Raw genomic sequence first — 14,470 nt, 5'->3', positions numbered from 1 at the left:
CCTCCGGCAGCTTTTCTCAAAGCTCAGCCAGGCTGGACTGATTATTAACCGAGCTAAATGTGTCTTTGGTGTGCCCTCCATCCAATACCTCGGCCACCTCATCAACGAGGACGGCGCCACCCCGCTCCCGGCAAAAGTGGAAGCTGTTGCCGCTTTTCCTCGACCCCGGACGGGCCAGGGTCTTCGGGAGTTCCTCGGGATGGTGACTTTTTACCACAGGTTCATCCGCCACGCTGCCCATGTGATGCACCCGCTTTATGACGCACTTAAGGGTGTGGCTCCTGACCGTGCGGTCGACTGGACCGATGTGAGAGTCAAGGCTTTTGAAGAGACGAAAGCTGCGCTGTCCCGAGCGGCCTTGATGGCCCACCCGCGCCCGGATGCCCTGATCGCCCTCACTACTGACGCATCCGATTTTGCCGTCGGGGCCGTTTTGGAGCAGCGCGTCGAAGGTGCGTGGCAGCCGCTCGCCTTTTTCAGCCGCCGGTTAGTCCCTCGGGAGCTCAAGTACAGCACGTTCGACAGGGAGCTCCTTGCTGTCTGGCTGGCGATCCGCCACTTCCGCTTAATCCTGGAGGGCCGTGAGGTCACGGTCTTCGTTGATCACAAGCCGCTCACCTTCTCCATGTCGAAGTTGTCCGAGCCGTGGTCCGCGCGGCAACAGCGCCAGTTGTCGTTCATATCTGAATACACCACGGACATCCGACATATCGCTGGCAAGGACAACGTGGTCGCAGATTGTCTGTCCAGGGCAGCCGTCAACACGGTACAGCTGGGCCTCGACTTTTCCCGGATGGCGGCCGACCAGGCTTCCGATCGTGGCACCCAGTTGCTTCGGAGCTCCGACACCGGGTTGCAAGTTGAAAGGGTGGCGGTCGACGACTCCGGGGTCGAGCTGTGGTGTGAAGTCTCCTTGGGCCGGCCTAGACAGCTGGTGCCCTCTGGTTGGCAGAGGGCCGCCTTCGACATGGTGCATGGTCTCTCACACCCCGGCAGGAAGGCATCGTCGAGGTTGGTGGCTCAGAAGTTCGTCTGGTCTGGGTTGAAGAAAGATGTACGGGCCTGGGTTGATTCATACGTGGCTTGTCAGCGAGCCAAGGTCCACCGTCACACCAAGGCGCCTTTGGAGACTTTTGTTGTGAGGAAGTTTGACCATGTCAACGTCGACATCGTAGGTCCGCTTCCTCCTTCCCAGGGCTTCACCTACCTCCTGACGATGGTGGACAGGACGACCCGCTGGCCAGAGACCGTTGCCCTGACCTCCATATCGACCAGTGACGTGGCCCGGGCGTTTATCGGGACCTGGGTCGCTCGGTTTGGACCGCCGGAGGACCTCTCGTCTGACAGGGGTGCGCAGTTCACGTCAGAGGTTTGCTGAGGGCCTCGGGGTCAAGCTACACCGCACCTGCGCTTATCAGCCTCAGGCTGATGGGCTGTGCGAACGGTTCCATCGTTCGATGAAAGCCGCTTTGCGCGCTGGTCTTTCTGAAGGTAATTGGGTCGACAAGCTACCCTGGATCATGCTGGGCCTTCGTACTGCACCTAAGGAGGACCTGCAGTGTTCGTCGGCCGAGTTGGTCTATGGACAGGTGCTAAGAGTGCCAGGAGATTACAGACTATTTAGAAACAGAATAGCAACTTAATGCAATTAATGGCGCGACAAACTAAACTTTATTGCAACAAACACACAAACGTAGCACATATGAAAAAGACTATTTCCACAAAATTATGAGGTGGAAATAGTATTTTAAAGCTGGTTTAATTGTGATATACATACAAAATGTTATTTTTTGTTAGCCATCTTTAAAATATATTTTTCCATAAAGGCCTACAACAAGCAATACTAGGTGGTGTATTTATGACAAAAAGTAGCCTACTTCATCATTTTTGTTTAAAATTCCTCTCCAAACATGATTTTATGATACATGTAAGCATTATGTAATGTACATGCTTCTGTAACTTCAAATAACCACTCCCATTTTTTTGTTTTCCAAATCACATTTATTTTGTGACATCAATTTATGCAGTTGCTGCAGCGTCTGTGAATGTTGTAATCTGAATAAAAACCAATGAGTTCGCCTCTTTTTCCATGTCCCCAGAACCCTCTATATTCTTTAAATATAGAATTGCATTGGATGCAAGGGGTGAGGCAATAGGGGATCCTGTACATCTTTTTGAAATCGGGTGAAAATGCACTCCAGTTGACGACACCTGGTAGATAGACAGTCAAGTCATCTTATGTATATAGTGCTTTCAAACAGCCTTAGCTGTCAGATAGATAGACAGACAGACAGAATTTTTTTTTTGTGTGTCCACCCATCCATTATCTTAACCACTTAACCTCATGATCCCCACTCCCTCACAACTTACTGTCTAGCCACTGAAAATGTGCTTCCCTACGAAATGATTCTTATCTGATGATCATCCAGAATCGGGTGCATGTCAGGGCCAGCACGTGGATTGCGCCTTCGCCATCATTGAGGACAGCAAGAATCAGGATGGATCGTAAAATCTCCTCTGGTAGCTGTGAACATAACCGCATAAACTAAAAATAGACTTGTCTTCATCATCAATATGATCATCATTATCTTCTTGGAACAAGAGAAGTGCAATGAAGAATTCCTTATCAGCATGTTTTTGTAGCTTTCACATAATTTGTTTATATTGTATAAATGTCAGAGCCACATGATTCTCTGATAAAGATGCAATATTAAAGTCTCTACTCTGTGTAGTTCTGTTTGACTAGCCAGTGAGTGTATATCATCAGTTCATAACTGTGCTTCACCTCCAAAGTGTAAAATACATAAATAAGAATTGTTGCATGCATGCCTGACAGATGGAAGCGACCACTCTCTCTGCAGAAGGCTTCTTGACCTTGGTTGCTGACATCGGACGTTCCTCCTTAAGTTCAAGGGAATGGGATTAATTATATGTTTTGGACATGTATACACTACAATGACAATTTGCATAGATTAATTGGGGTTTGGAAAATTCTGTCCATTATTCTTACCTTGGCATTCTCATCTATTTTCCTCTTTCTGGAAATGCGAGCCAGCCTTATTTCTGTGCATTAGGTTAGAAAAAGCTTTTCAAATTTGAAAGGTCTTTCTTTAAAAGTCTGTGTCATTTGTTTAATTGTAATTTTCTATATAGAGTACTAGTGGCATCCATTACTTGGCATCAGTATCAGTGAGTACTTTTTAGGTTGTAGCGAAATGTATTCATCATTCATAAAACTAACAATACATTCTTTTTCATATTTATAAAAATTGCTTACCATGGCAACTAAGAAAGAATTGCCATATTGACAAAATTTAAATTGATTATAGTGGTCTTCAAACTACAACATACCTTCATGACAAACTGCCGTCTTATCTTGAGTTTGCAGATGTGCCACAACATATGCAAACTCTCCACCTTTGGCACAAATGCTGCATCTGTATCGGTTCAAGCCTTCCAAAATGGGTGCTGGTAGGTGTCCATCTTTATAGACGGTTCGATGAAGCTGAGTGCAAATTAGAACACATTTTATTTGTATAAATCTTTTGTCATCCGACTGTAGAATTGGCCAATTACAATCCAAAAACATACCAACAGAAATAGAAAAAACTGGACTCATGTAAAGATTTCTTAACGTTCATGCCACAACAGAGTAAAATTATGTTATTATTCAAATCCCATCGATACATTAATGGTAATTAATTACGTAGCTACGCTATACAGGCCTATCTGCTGCAAATATGTGACGTATTGGGCTTACACCATTTTGCATTACGTACAGCGTCACGGTGGATTCCCCATTTGCAAGTTACTACTTTTAGGTCAGCATATTGTACGGTACACAGGTTCAAACTATTGTTCCATGCGAAATAACAATTGGAATTCAACGAGAGAGATATGGAAGAAAAACATTGTGTTCCACTAAATCATTTCAATTCATTTTTCAAACTTTCTGTGCGGGAAACGAACTTTTCTTTAGCGACCTATGTGCTAATGTTCATTAAATAAAATACATGTCCACTTACTTTCTGCTCCCGACTCGTCATTTTACAAATTATTTCGTGTCGTCCCCGGGAACTTTTTGAGAACTAAGAGGTTGTGATAATGGATGGAATAATTTCGTTTCGTAGTTCTCGTGGCGACCGCTCGCTGCAGAGAAGTTGAGAACAACACTACTGGATCACGACAGCAGCGTCACTTTCCGTCAATCAAGAGCATAGGGGCGTTCCGTTCCGTTCCGTGGGCGTTCCGTTCCCAGTCTGCGGTCTGCAATCAGACTCGCGATCAGTTGCGTTATTTTTTTGACACACTAATTTGTGCATAATTAATTAACCTAAAATAATGTGTTCAACAACAGCCTTTTAATATGTATATAAGGCAAACTACATATGAACGGACATTTACATATACAGATGACAGATTATAGCCGTCAGTTATAATCTGCAGCCACTTGTCAGGTTGATGTTACGTTTTCAAAACAAACTCAATTTCAAAATAGGCAAAGACACAACACACGATACAAGTACACAGAATAATCATTCATTTAGCGGTAGAAATTTCTGCACCATTTTAAACGTCAATTCCTAAATGAAAATCATATCAAGCTTCATTCATCAACCGCTTTTCTCACCAGCACACTTGTGCCTCTCAGCGTTGCCCTTTGTTGGGAATCTTTGACCACAAACTGAGCAAGCAAAAGGCTTCTCTCCAGTGTGGGTTCTTGTGTGGATTTTTAAGTATCCCTTGGAAGAAAAATTTTGACCACAAACCAAGCAAGCAAAGGGCTTCTCTCCAGTGTGGACTCTTGTGTGGATTTTTAAGTATCCCTTGGAAGAAAAATTTTGACCACAAACCAAGCAAGCAAAGAGCTTCTCTCCAGTGTGGGTTCCTGTGTGGATTTTTAAGTTTCCCTTGTGAGCAAAATTTCGACCACAAACTGAGCAAGCAAAAGGCTTCTCTCCAGTGTGGGTTCTTGTGTGTATTTTTAAGTGTACCCTCTGAGCAAATTTTTGACCACAAACCAAGCAAGCAAAGGGCTTCTCTCCAGTGTGGATTCGCGTGTGGATTTTTAAGTGTACCCTCTGAGCAAATTTTTGACCACAAACCAAGCAAGCAAAGGGCTTCTCTCCAGTGTGGGTTCTTGTGTGGATTTTTAAGCTTCCCTTGTAAGCAAAATTTCGACCACAAACTGAGCAAGCAAAAGGCTTCTCTCCAGTGTGGGTTCTTGTGTGTATTTTTAATTTTTCCTTTTCAGGAAATTTCTTACCACAGACCGAGCAAGCAAAGGGCTTCTCTCCAGTGTGGGTTCTTGTGTGTCTTTTTAATTTTTCCTTTTCACGAAATTTCTTACCACAAACTGAGCAGGCAAAGGGCTTCTCTCCAGTGTGGGTTCTTGTGTGTATTTTTAAGTATCCCTTGTAAGAAAATTTTTTACCACAAACCAAGCAAGCAAAGGGCTTCTCTCCAGTGTGGGTTCTTGTGTGTATTTTTAAATTTTCCTTTTCACGAAATTTCTTACCACAAACTGAGCAGGCAAAGGGCTTCTCTCCAGTGTGGGTTCTTGTGTGTATTTTTAAGTATCCCTTGAAAGCAAATTTTTGACCACAAACCAAGCAAGCAAAGGGCTTCTCTCCAGTGTGGGTTCTTGTGTGTATTTTTAAATTTTCCTTTTCACGAAATTTCTTACCACAAACTGAGCAGGCAAAGGGCTTCTCTCCAGTGTGGGTTCTTGTGTGTGTTTTTAAGTATCCCTTGGAAGAAAAATTTTGACCACAAACTGAGCAAGCAAAGGGCTTCTCTCCAGTGTGGGTTCTTGTGTGTGTTTTTAAGTGTTCCCTCTGAGCAAAATTTTGACCACAAACTGAGCAAGCAAAAGGCTTCTCTCCGGTGTGGGTTCGCGTGTGCGTTGTTAAAGTTTCCTTCCTAGAGAAACTTCGACCACAAACTGTGCAAGCAAAGGGTTTATGACCAGTGTGGCCCATCGCGTGTCTTCTCAATTGAGACTTGGAACCAAAGGTTTTTCCACACTGAGAAGATTTCCACCGTTTGCCATCAGTGTGACATGTCACATCATCGTCACACTGTTCATCGTCAGCAGTGTGAGCAGCGTGTGACGCGTCTTCACCATCTGACATAAGAGCTAACCGGCTGTCATCATTTGTCATTTGTTGTCTGCTTGGAGACTCCGCCCCTTTGTTCTCTTCATATTGACGTTCATCTTCAGTCTTCAAATGGACACCAGTCACGGGCAACCCTGTGAAGTGCTCCTCCTCTTCAATGTATGGTGGCAGCTGCTCCTCTTTTTTGATGTTGGGAGGCTGTTGCTGCTGCTCTTCTTTAACTTGCAGAGGCTCCAAGTCCTCCTCCTGTTTCACGCCAGGGAACTCTGGCTCCTGCCGCTCAGGAAAAATATATTTTTCACCGACATCTGCGAGACACAAGATACACATGGTTTGGTAAAGTTAATTTATTGTGATGTTATGTATTTTATATTGAAGTTTATCACATGGGCCACATGAGTGAATGAATAACAAATCTGTACACAAGTATTTTTTTTTTTTTACTTTTAAACATTTTTTTTTAAACTCAACAAGTGAGTCACATCCTTTCAGGGCAATTCCCAAATGATTCCACAAATTAACACCTAACAGATACACACCTTTGCTTAATATTTGTTCTTGTTTTTTTTTTGTTTTTATAGACATGTGCACCCCTTATATCAAAAGGACTGTGTCTAATTTGGTGCTAATTTAAACTCAACCAAGTCATAAAATTTCATTGTATTTAATTTAATAAATAATCGATGTGTTGATTCAGTATATTTTGATTAATTAATAATTCTTATAGCTCTCTTTTGCAATTTGAATACAGTTGGTGTTTGTTTTATTTGCATTTGCCCAGATTTTCACACAATAGGTCAGATATTGTAAGAATAATGAACTGTATAATGTATATAATGAGTTCATGTTCAGGACATCCTTAGTTTTATAGAGTATCCCTATGATTTTTCACATTTTCTTTTTAACATTTTCTATGTGTGGCTTCCAAAATAATTCATCATCAATAACTACTACAAGGAATTTGTTTTCATACGCCCTTTCTATTTCAATTGAATTAACTTGGGCTGGGTTCAAAATATTGATATATCGATATCGTATAGATACGCCTTTACATATCCCAATATCGATACATAAAGCCATGTATAGATATATCGACCCCGCCCCCAACACACACACACAACACATTCAACACACACAAACAAATCCTGGAAATTTGAATCGATACCCAGCCCTAGAATTCACCATAAATTCATCCATCCATCCATCCATCCATCTTCCTCCGCTTATCCGAGGTCGGGTCGCGGGGGCGGCAGCTTTAGGAGGGAAACCCAGACCTCCCTCTCCCCAGCCACTTCAACCAGCTCATCCGGCGGGATCCAAAGGCATTCCCAGGCCAGCCGGGAGACATAGTCTCTCCAGCGTGTCCTGGGTCGTCCCCGGGGCCTCCCGCCGGTGGGACATGCCCGGAAGACCTCCCCAGGGAGGCGTCCAGGAGGCATCCGAACCAGATGCCCGAGCCACCTCAGCTGGCTCCTCTCAACGCGGAGGAGCAGACTCCGAGTCCCTCCCGGATGACCGAGCTTCTCACCCTATCTCTAAGGGAGAGCCCGGACACCCTGCGGAGGAAACTCATTTCGGCCGCTTGTATCCGGGATCTCGTTCTTTTGGTCACGACCAGTGGCGCTCCTGCCATTAGGCAGATTAGGCAGATGCTAGGGGCGCTCGTGAGCAAAAGGACGACAGGGAAAGGAGAATGTATTCATTTTTTTTACTTTTATCAGTCACGTAAACGTGCGCCTTCTGTTCAAGTAAAGCATGGCTTGCCAGCCAACCACATACATCCTTTCAAATTTGGCTTTGATTGACATCTACGGCTAGCCAATGGTAATCGGGATTGGGGGGGGTGACGCGCGCTCCGGAGACGCGCATTAGCCAAATCTACTTCCGCGTTAGATAGTGGTGCACGTTCGCCGGCCGGCACTGACCCAATGACTGAGCAGTGAGCAAACGCCAAACCTCGATCCAGGATGACACAGTTGACATGGTTGGGAATCCTGCGTTCACTGGTCCACTAAACAACGTTCACAAGTGAGTGGCAAACTTTTGTTTTGATTAATCAAGCCACACAGCACGGACAAATTGTAGCAATACACAGTATGCGGTTAACAGACCCACGCAGTCACACATACACAACAAATACTTTGGAGTAGGGGTGTGAATTGCCTAGTACCTGACGATTCGATTCGTATCACGATTCACAGGTCACGATTCGATTCGATACCGATTAATCCCGATACGAATGGTCACGATTCGATACCGATTAATCCCGATACGAATTTATAAGTCGATTGTTGCGATTTTTTTCCATTCAAATTTAGAAAATACTATCAGTAAATTTGTACATGTACACTGTAAGATTTGTATGAATATATTTATCTAAAACTTGAGGCTTATAACCGTGAGCCACTGTACACAAACAGTTTGCAATCTGTTTCACATTTGAACAGCATTAAAATAAAAATATTAAGGCTTAATGTGCCGTTCATATAACATTCTTCCATGCTCAAGGTGTGAATCCTAAAAAAAAAAAAAAAAAAAAAAAAAAAAAAAAAAAAAAAAAAAAAATCGAAAAAAAAATCGATTCTGCCGATTATTGAATCGATTCGAGAATCGCGCGATGTAGTATCGCGATATATCGCCGAATCGATTTTTTTTTTAACACCCCTACTTTGGAGTATAAAATTATTTATCACTAAAGCATAGTTGCAGTACAATGTAAGTTGAATCCTCTTTTCTTTTTTTTTTTTTATTGCCAAGTTTGTCACGGTTGATGACTGTCGATAAGTTATAATAATAATAATAATAATAATAATAATAACCATAATAATAATAATAATAATAAACAGCACTTTACACATCCTTATGGATTGATCTTTTTCACTGAACCCATATGTCGTTTCTGTATATTATCGACATATCTCAACTCAATCTTTTTTTATAAAGCCCTTTAAAACATCCATTGCTGCATACAAAGTGCATGGAATAGAAATCAGTCTCGCAGTGGACACAAGTGAAAGAAAATAACACAAAATAAAATTAATTATAGTAAATATAAGTAGGTAAGTATAAAAGCAAAAAAATAATAATTAAAAAAATATATAAGATGTAGTGAAGTGAATAAGTAAATATAACTATAATTAAAATAACACAAATTACAGAAGGCACCATAAAACACTGAAATGATGCGAAGTTTCATGCTGAGTCAAAGACCAAAGAATAAAGATGTCTGGCAAAAATGATCCGAAATGTTATCCATATCGTACAGCCCTAAATCCAAAAAGCAAATGAAGGCAACTGCTAGCTAATCTCAGATAGAAGGGGCTGGGTCACAGTCATTCCGCCGCTTTTGCAGTTGTCACAATGCCACTGTTCAACCTGAACAACATTAGATTTAGGTTGATGAAGTGTGCTCCCCCAAAAAAGGTAATGCCCCCCCTGCACTTTCTTTCTGGTGACAGGTCTGGCTCTTTAGTTAAGAAAATGAAATGAAAATGCTAGTAAGCTGTCCTGGCTCAAACCTTCAAAAAAAAAAAAAAAAAAAAAAGGAAAAAAAAAACTGATCACGGTCAGATTCTCAGGTGGATGTGCAGGCTGATACAGCACGGACGTCATAAATTAACTGGGCTGCTCATGCTGTAGCGAAAAGTGAAGCTGGCGGCGGCCATCTTGTGTTGCCAAACCAACAGTAAGTTGACTTTTCAGCAGCATTTTTTCCACGTTATTTTCTTCCTCTACAGCGAAAATACCACTGTGACGTACGGTTCTACCATTAAGTATAAAATAACTGTGGGAAATGCTCTAAATGTAAATATTTTGTGGTTGGTCTAATAATTTGAGTGGGGGTCGTGTTTGTGGTTGGTCTAATAAGTTGTGCACGCGCTGGGAGGGGGGGCACTACCAGAAATCCTGCCTAGGGTGCCAAGTTGCTTCGGAACGCCACTGGTCACGACCCACAGCTCGTGACCATAAGTGAGGGTCGGAACGTAGGTCGACTGGTAAATCGAGAGCTTCTCCTTTTGGCTCAGCTCTTTCGTCACCAAGACGGACCAATACAGAGTCCGCATTACTGCAGACGCTGCACCGATCCACCTGTCGATCTCCCGTTCCATCATGCCCTCACTCGTGAACAAGACCCCAAGATACTTGAACTCCTCCACTTGGGGGAGGATCTCATCCCCGACCCGGAGAGGACACGCCACCCTTTTCCGATTGAGGACCATGGTCTCGGATTTGGAGGTGCGGATCCTCATCCCAACCGCTTCACACTCGGCTGCGAACCGCTCCAGTGAGAGTTGGAGATCCCAGCCTGAAGAAGCCAACAGCACCACATCATCTGCAAAGAGCAGAGATGCAATGCTGAGGCCACCAAACCGGATCCCCTCCACGCCTCGGCTGCGCCTAGAAATTCTGTCCATAAAAATTATGAACAGAATCTGTGACAAAGGGCAACCTTGGCGGAGTCCAACCCTCACCGGAAACGAATCCGACTTACTGCCGGCAATGCGGACTAAACAGGGACCGAACCGCCCGTATCGGGGGCCCCGGTACCCCGTACTCCCGAAGCACCTCCCACAGGACTCCCCGAGGGACACGGTCGAACGCCTTCTCCAAATCCACAAAACACATGTGGACTGGTTGAGCGAACTCCCACGCACCCTCAAGGATCCTGCTGAGGGTGTAGAGCTGGTCCACTGTTCCACGGCCAGGACGAAAACCGCACCGCTCCTCCTGAATCCGAGATTCGACCTCCCGACGGACCCTCCTCTCCAGCACCCCTGAATAGACCTTACCAGGGAGGCTGAGGAGTGTGATCCCTCTATAGTTGGAACACACCCTCCGGTCCCCCTTCTTAAAAAGGGGGACCACCACCCCGGCCTGCCAATCCAGAGGCACTGTTTTCACCATAATTTATATTAGAATATTAGAGATGAAAACACAAATTTCAGAAAACGGGTTGCTCATTGGTTGAATTGATTTTTGATTATTAAAAGTTAACATTTGCCCCAAAAAAAAAAAAAAAAAAAGTCTACTGGGAATATATAGAAATATGGTTGACGTATTGTAACTTGTTCAACCATCTTTCATTGTGCAAAAAAAATAAATATGCAAAAAAAAATAATGCAAAAATGTTGCGGAGTCAAGGTGTGAGACTAGGGTCAACACAGCATACATTTTGATCAACATGACATCAGCAACTAATATTGTAGGAAACAAGAGAAAATTGTACATATTCATTTGCATACAGCCTTAAAAAAAAAAAAAGACCTCCGCTTATTTTTAACATTTTTTTTTTCTCATTATCTGTAAATTTCAGCTTCTTAGCTCAATAGCTTCCAGGCCATGTGACCTATTGACCCCAAACCAATGCAGCATCATAGTGCCATGTCTGATAGATGATGCACACCTTTTATTTTATTTTATTTTTTTCATTTTAGACTTCCACTTATTTTCTGCTTAATAGCTTCTAGGTCAGATGACCTATTGACCCCAAATTAGTTCTGCCTCAAAGTGGCATGTCTGCTCGATGACACACACCTATTTTCTTCTCAATTTCAACCTTTCCTTCATTTTAAATTACCGTTAACTTAATACTGTACATATCAATGTTATTGCTCAATATCACCCCACAAGAGTGCATTCCCAGTGAAATTTGAATTGGTACTGTTATTGTGAAACAGCTTTTAAACTGTTAATAATAATAATAATAATAATAATAATAATAATAATAATAATAATAATAATAATAAAACCAAGCATACTTTAAACTGCGTTTGAATTCAATTTTATTTTTGAAAACCGATCTTTTATTTTGAAAACCCAATGTTGTTCTCGGTCACATTCTCCGCGCCAGCGTCTCTTCGAGCACACTACCGTAAATCCTAGAAAAGGGCGAACAGAAAAAAATGAAGTGCGGCTGACTTGACCGCGTAAAAAGAAAAGGCGGCTGACTTGACCGCGTAAAAAGAAAAGACGGCTGACTTGACCGCGTAAAAAGAAAAGGCGGCTAGCTTTACCTCAGTTGTAGTTCTGCTAAATCCAATTCGTATCGACTGAGAAATGTACCAAACCGACTGAAGAAAAAAAAAACTGTGTATCGTAACAAAGTGACCCGGTGAAGAGTCCTTACAGAAATAAAAACGTACATATGGTTGAAAAGTGTCGATGAAACAAGTGACAAACCTGCTCTGTTCAACACAACTCGAGGCTGCTTGTAAACGGCGTCCAGCAGTTGACGTTGTCGCTCGTTGTCCTCCTGTGCTCCACAAAGCTCCTCTTCGTACTTGACTTTCGCCATTGTGGACATCTTCACACGATATTCACGACACTTTACGCTCACGATTGACGTCTGCTGAGCCAATTTGTCGATAGCAAACGCGTCTCGTTTTTTGGCGCCTAGCAAGCTAAGCTAAGCTAAACTAAGCTAAGCTAAGCTAAGCTAAGACAAGACAAAATAAAGAGGGCCGAGAGATACGATTGAACCAGACACGAAACGTAGCAATTATGTTTGACTTCAATAAAGTAGTGACGGGGCAAAGTGTCGATGTGTCAGTTCGTTCCGTACGAATTCGTGTTGAATTATTTTTATCGTGAAGCCGAGCGTAAACGCGTCGTGCCTGGAATGGAGTAGCTCTTCTGCTACCACGTGAAATCTACGGCAATTACAGTTGGTCAAATCTCATGTCACGAAAATGTTAATATTTAATTTTACTTAAAACAAATAATTAAAAAAAAAAAGCTAATAAAATTATACGTTTAATTCTAGATTCATTTGGATAATAAAAAATAAATAGACCTTTAAACTGCACTCGGACGAATAAGAAGAAACATGTTTATCTCCTGTACATACGAGTAGCCCAGTTTAGTTTTTATTTTTTAAATCTCTATTCACTCAATCAGTATACAAAATATTGGGGGGGAAATAATACAATCATTGTATACACTATAAACAATTAGAACATAGAACATGCCAGGAAAGTTAAAACATACAAAAGCTAAACCAAATAAAATCAATAGTATAACTGAAAGAAAAGAAAATAGTTTGATACAAAATCATATAAATAAATAATAAGTTTGCAATAGTTATATGTTTTTACAGCTTTTGGACACAGACAACTAGGGGTGTGAATTGCCTAGTACCTGACGATTCGATTCGTATCACGATTCACAGGTCACGATTCGATTCGATACCGATTAATCCCGATACGAATTTATAAGTCGATTGTTGCGATTTTTTTTCATTCAAATTTAGAAAATACTAATCAGTAAGCTTGTAGAGTGTAAGATTTATATGAAAATGTATTATTTATTTATCTGAAATTTCAGTCTTATAGAGGTTGTAATCTGTTTCATGTTTGAACAGCATTAAAATAAAATATTAAGGCTTAATGTTCCGTTCATATAACATTCTTCCATGCTCAAGGTGTGAATCCTAAAAAAAAATAAAAAATAAAAAATAAAAAAATTCTGCCGATTATTGAATCGATTCGAGAATCGCGCGATGTAGTATCGCGATATATCGCCGAATCGATTTTTTTTAACACCCCTACAGACAACCATCCATCCATCCATTTTGTTGACCGCTTATTCCTCACAAGGGTCGCGGGGGCTGCTGGCGCCTATCTCAGCTGGCTCTGGGCAGTAGGCGGGGGACACCCTGGACTGGTTGCCAACCAATCGCAGCACAGACAACCAGACAATGACAAAAAATAATTTCTCATGGATACAAAAAAAAAATCAATAAAGGATTGTTTCTTATGTGTAAATTTAGACTTATGAATGTAAAACTTCGCTAGAATAATCATAAGATTTATCAAATGAAAATGTGTATCGACATTATTATCAAATTCAAATATACCAAAATAAGACATGCTTCCAAAGTAAGGAGAAATCTGGATAAATGTGGATTCTAATGAATTGTGATAATGTACCCCAGAATTATTAGTAGCACAGTTTTTTTTAAAACATCCTTGCTGTTTTACCTCAGACTGTAAATCTGTAAATCCACCCAAGAGTCTCTGGTCTTTTTTTTTTTTTTTTTTTTTTTTTTAAGATTTGAGCCAGGAAAAGTTCTAGTCGAGTGCCGGCAAATTCTATGCACTATTGACGACACTTTTTCTTTTCTTGCTCGGCCGAATATCGCTGCCAAAAGTCAGGTGAGTTGTATCCGTAATTGACCTTTCGCAAACTCCGCCCCCCCAAAAGCATTGACCAATCACACATTTAGCAACCGTTGCTATGTAAGCATAGTCCGTCAAGCTTTACTCAGCTCTCGATGACGTCCATAGTCTGATTGATTTTATTTGATGGCTTACGAGACTGCTAACCACCATAAAACTTTACGGAAGAAGAGT

At 41.9% G+C, this 14,470-nt stretch overlaps 1 protein-coding gene across 6 annotated transcripts; it reads right to left on the bottom strand.

The window, feature by feature from the left end:
- Positions 1-1,896: 1,896 nt before the first annotated feature.
- Positions 1,897-12,728, bottom strand: LOC144010977 (uncharacterized). Of its 6 annotated transcripts, XM_077511579.1 has the most exons (5): positions 12,300-12,728; positions 3,352-6,427; positions 3,011-3,063; positions 2,830-2,901; positions 1,897-2,524 (listed from the first exon to the last, which is right to left on the bottom strand). In XM_077511579.1, exons 1-2 carry the CDS (start codon positions 12,421-12,423, stop codon positions 4,614-4,616), a joined length of 1,938 nt encoding a protein of 645 aa, XP_077367705.1. In that variant the 5' UTR covers positions 12,424-12,728; the 3' UTR covers positions 1,897-2,524; positions 2,830-2,901; positions 3,011-3,063; positions 3,352-4,613. The 6 variants fall into 6 exon arrangements, with proteins under 6 accessions (XP_077367705.1, XP_077367679.1, XP_077367699.1 ...); XM_077511553.1 differs by having other exon boundaries at positions 1,897-2,211; positions 2,371-2,524; positions 2,830-6,427; XM_077511573.1 differs by having other exon boundaries at positions 3,011-6,427.
- Between the last annotated feature and the right edge of the window lie 1,742 nt (positions 12,729-14,470).

This window comes from Festucalex cinctus, chromosome 1, assembly GCF_051991245.1.
Source record: "Festucalex cinctus isolate MCC-2025b chromosome 1, RoL_Fcin_1.0, whole genome shotgun sequence".
Lineage (NCBI taxonomy): Eukaryota > Metazoa > Chordata > Actinopteri > Syngnathiformes > Syngnathidae > Festucalex > Festucalex cinctus.
Note: the sequence above shows the minus strand (reverse complement) of the source record. Positions and strands in the feature narration are given on the sequence as shown.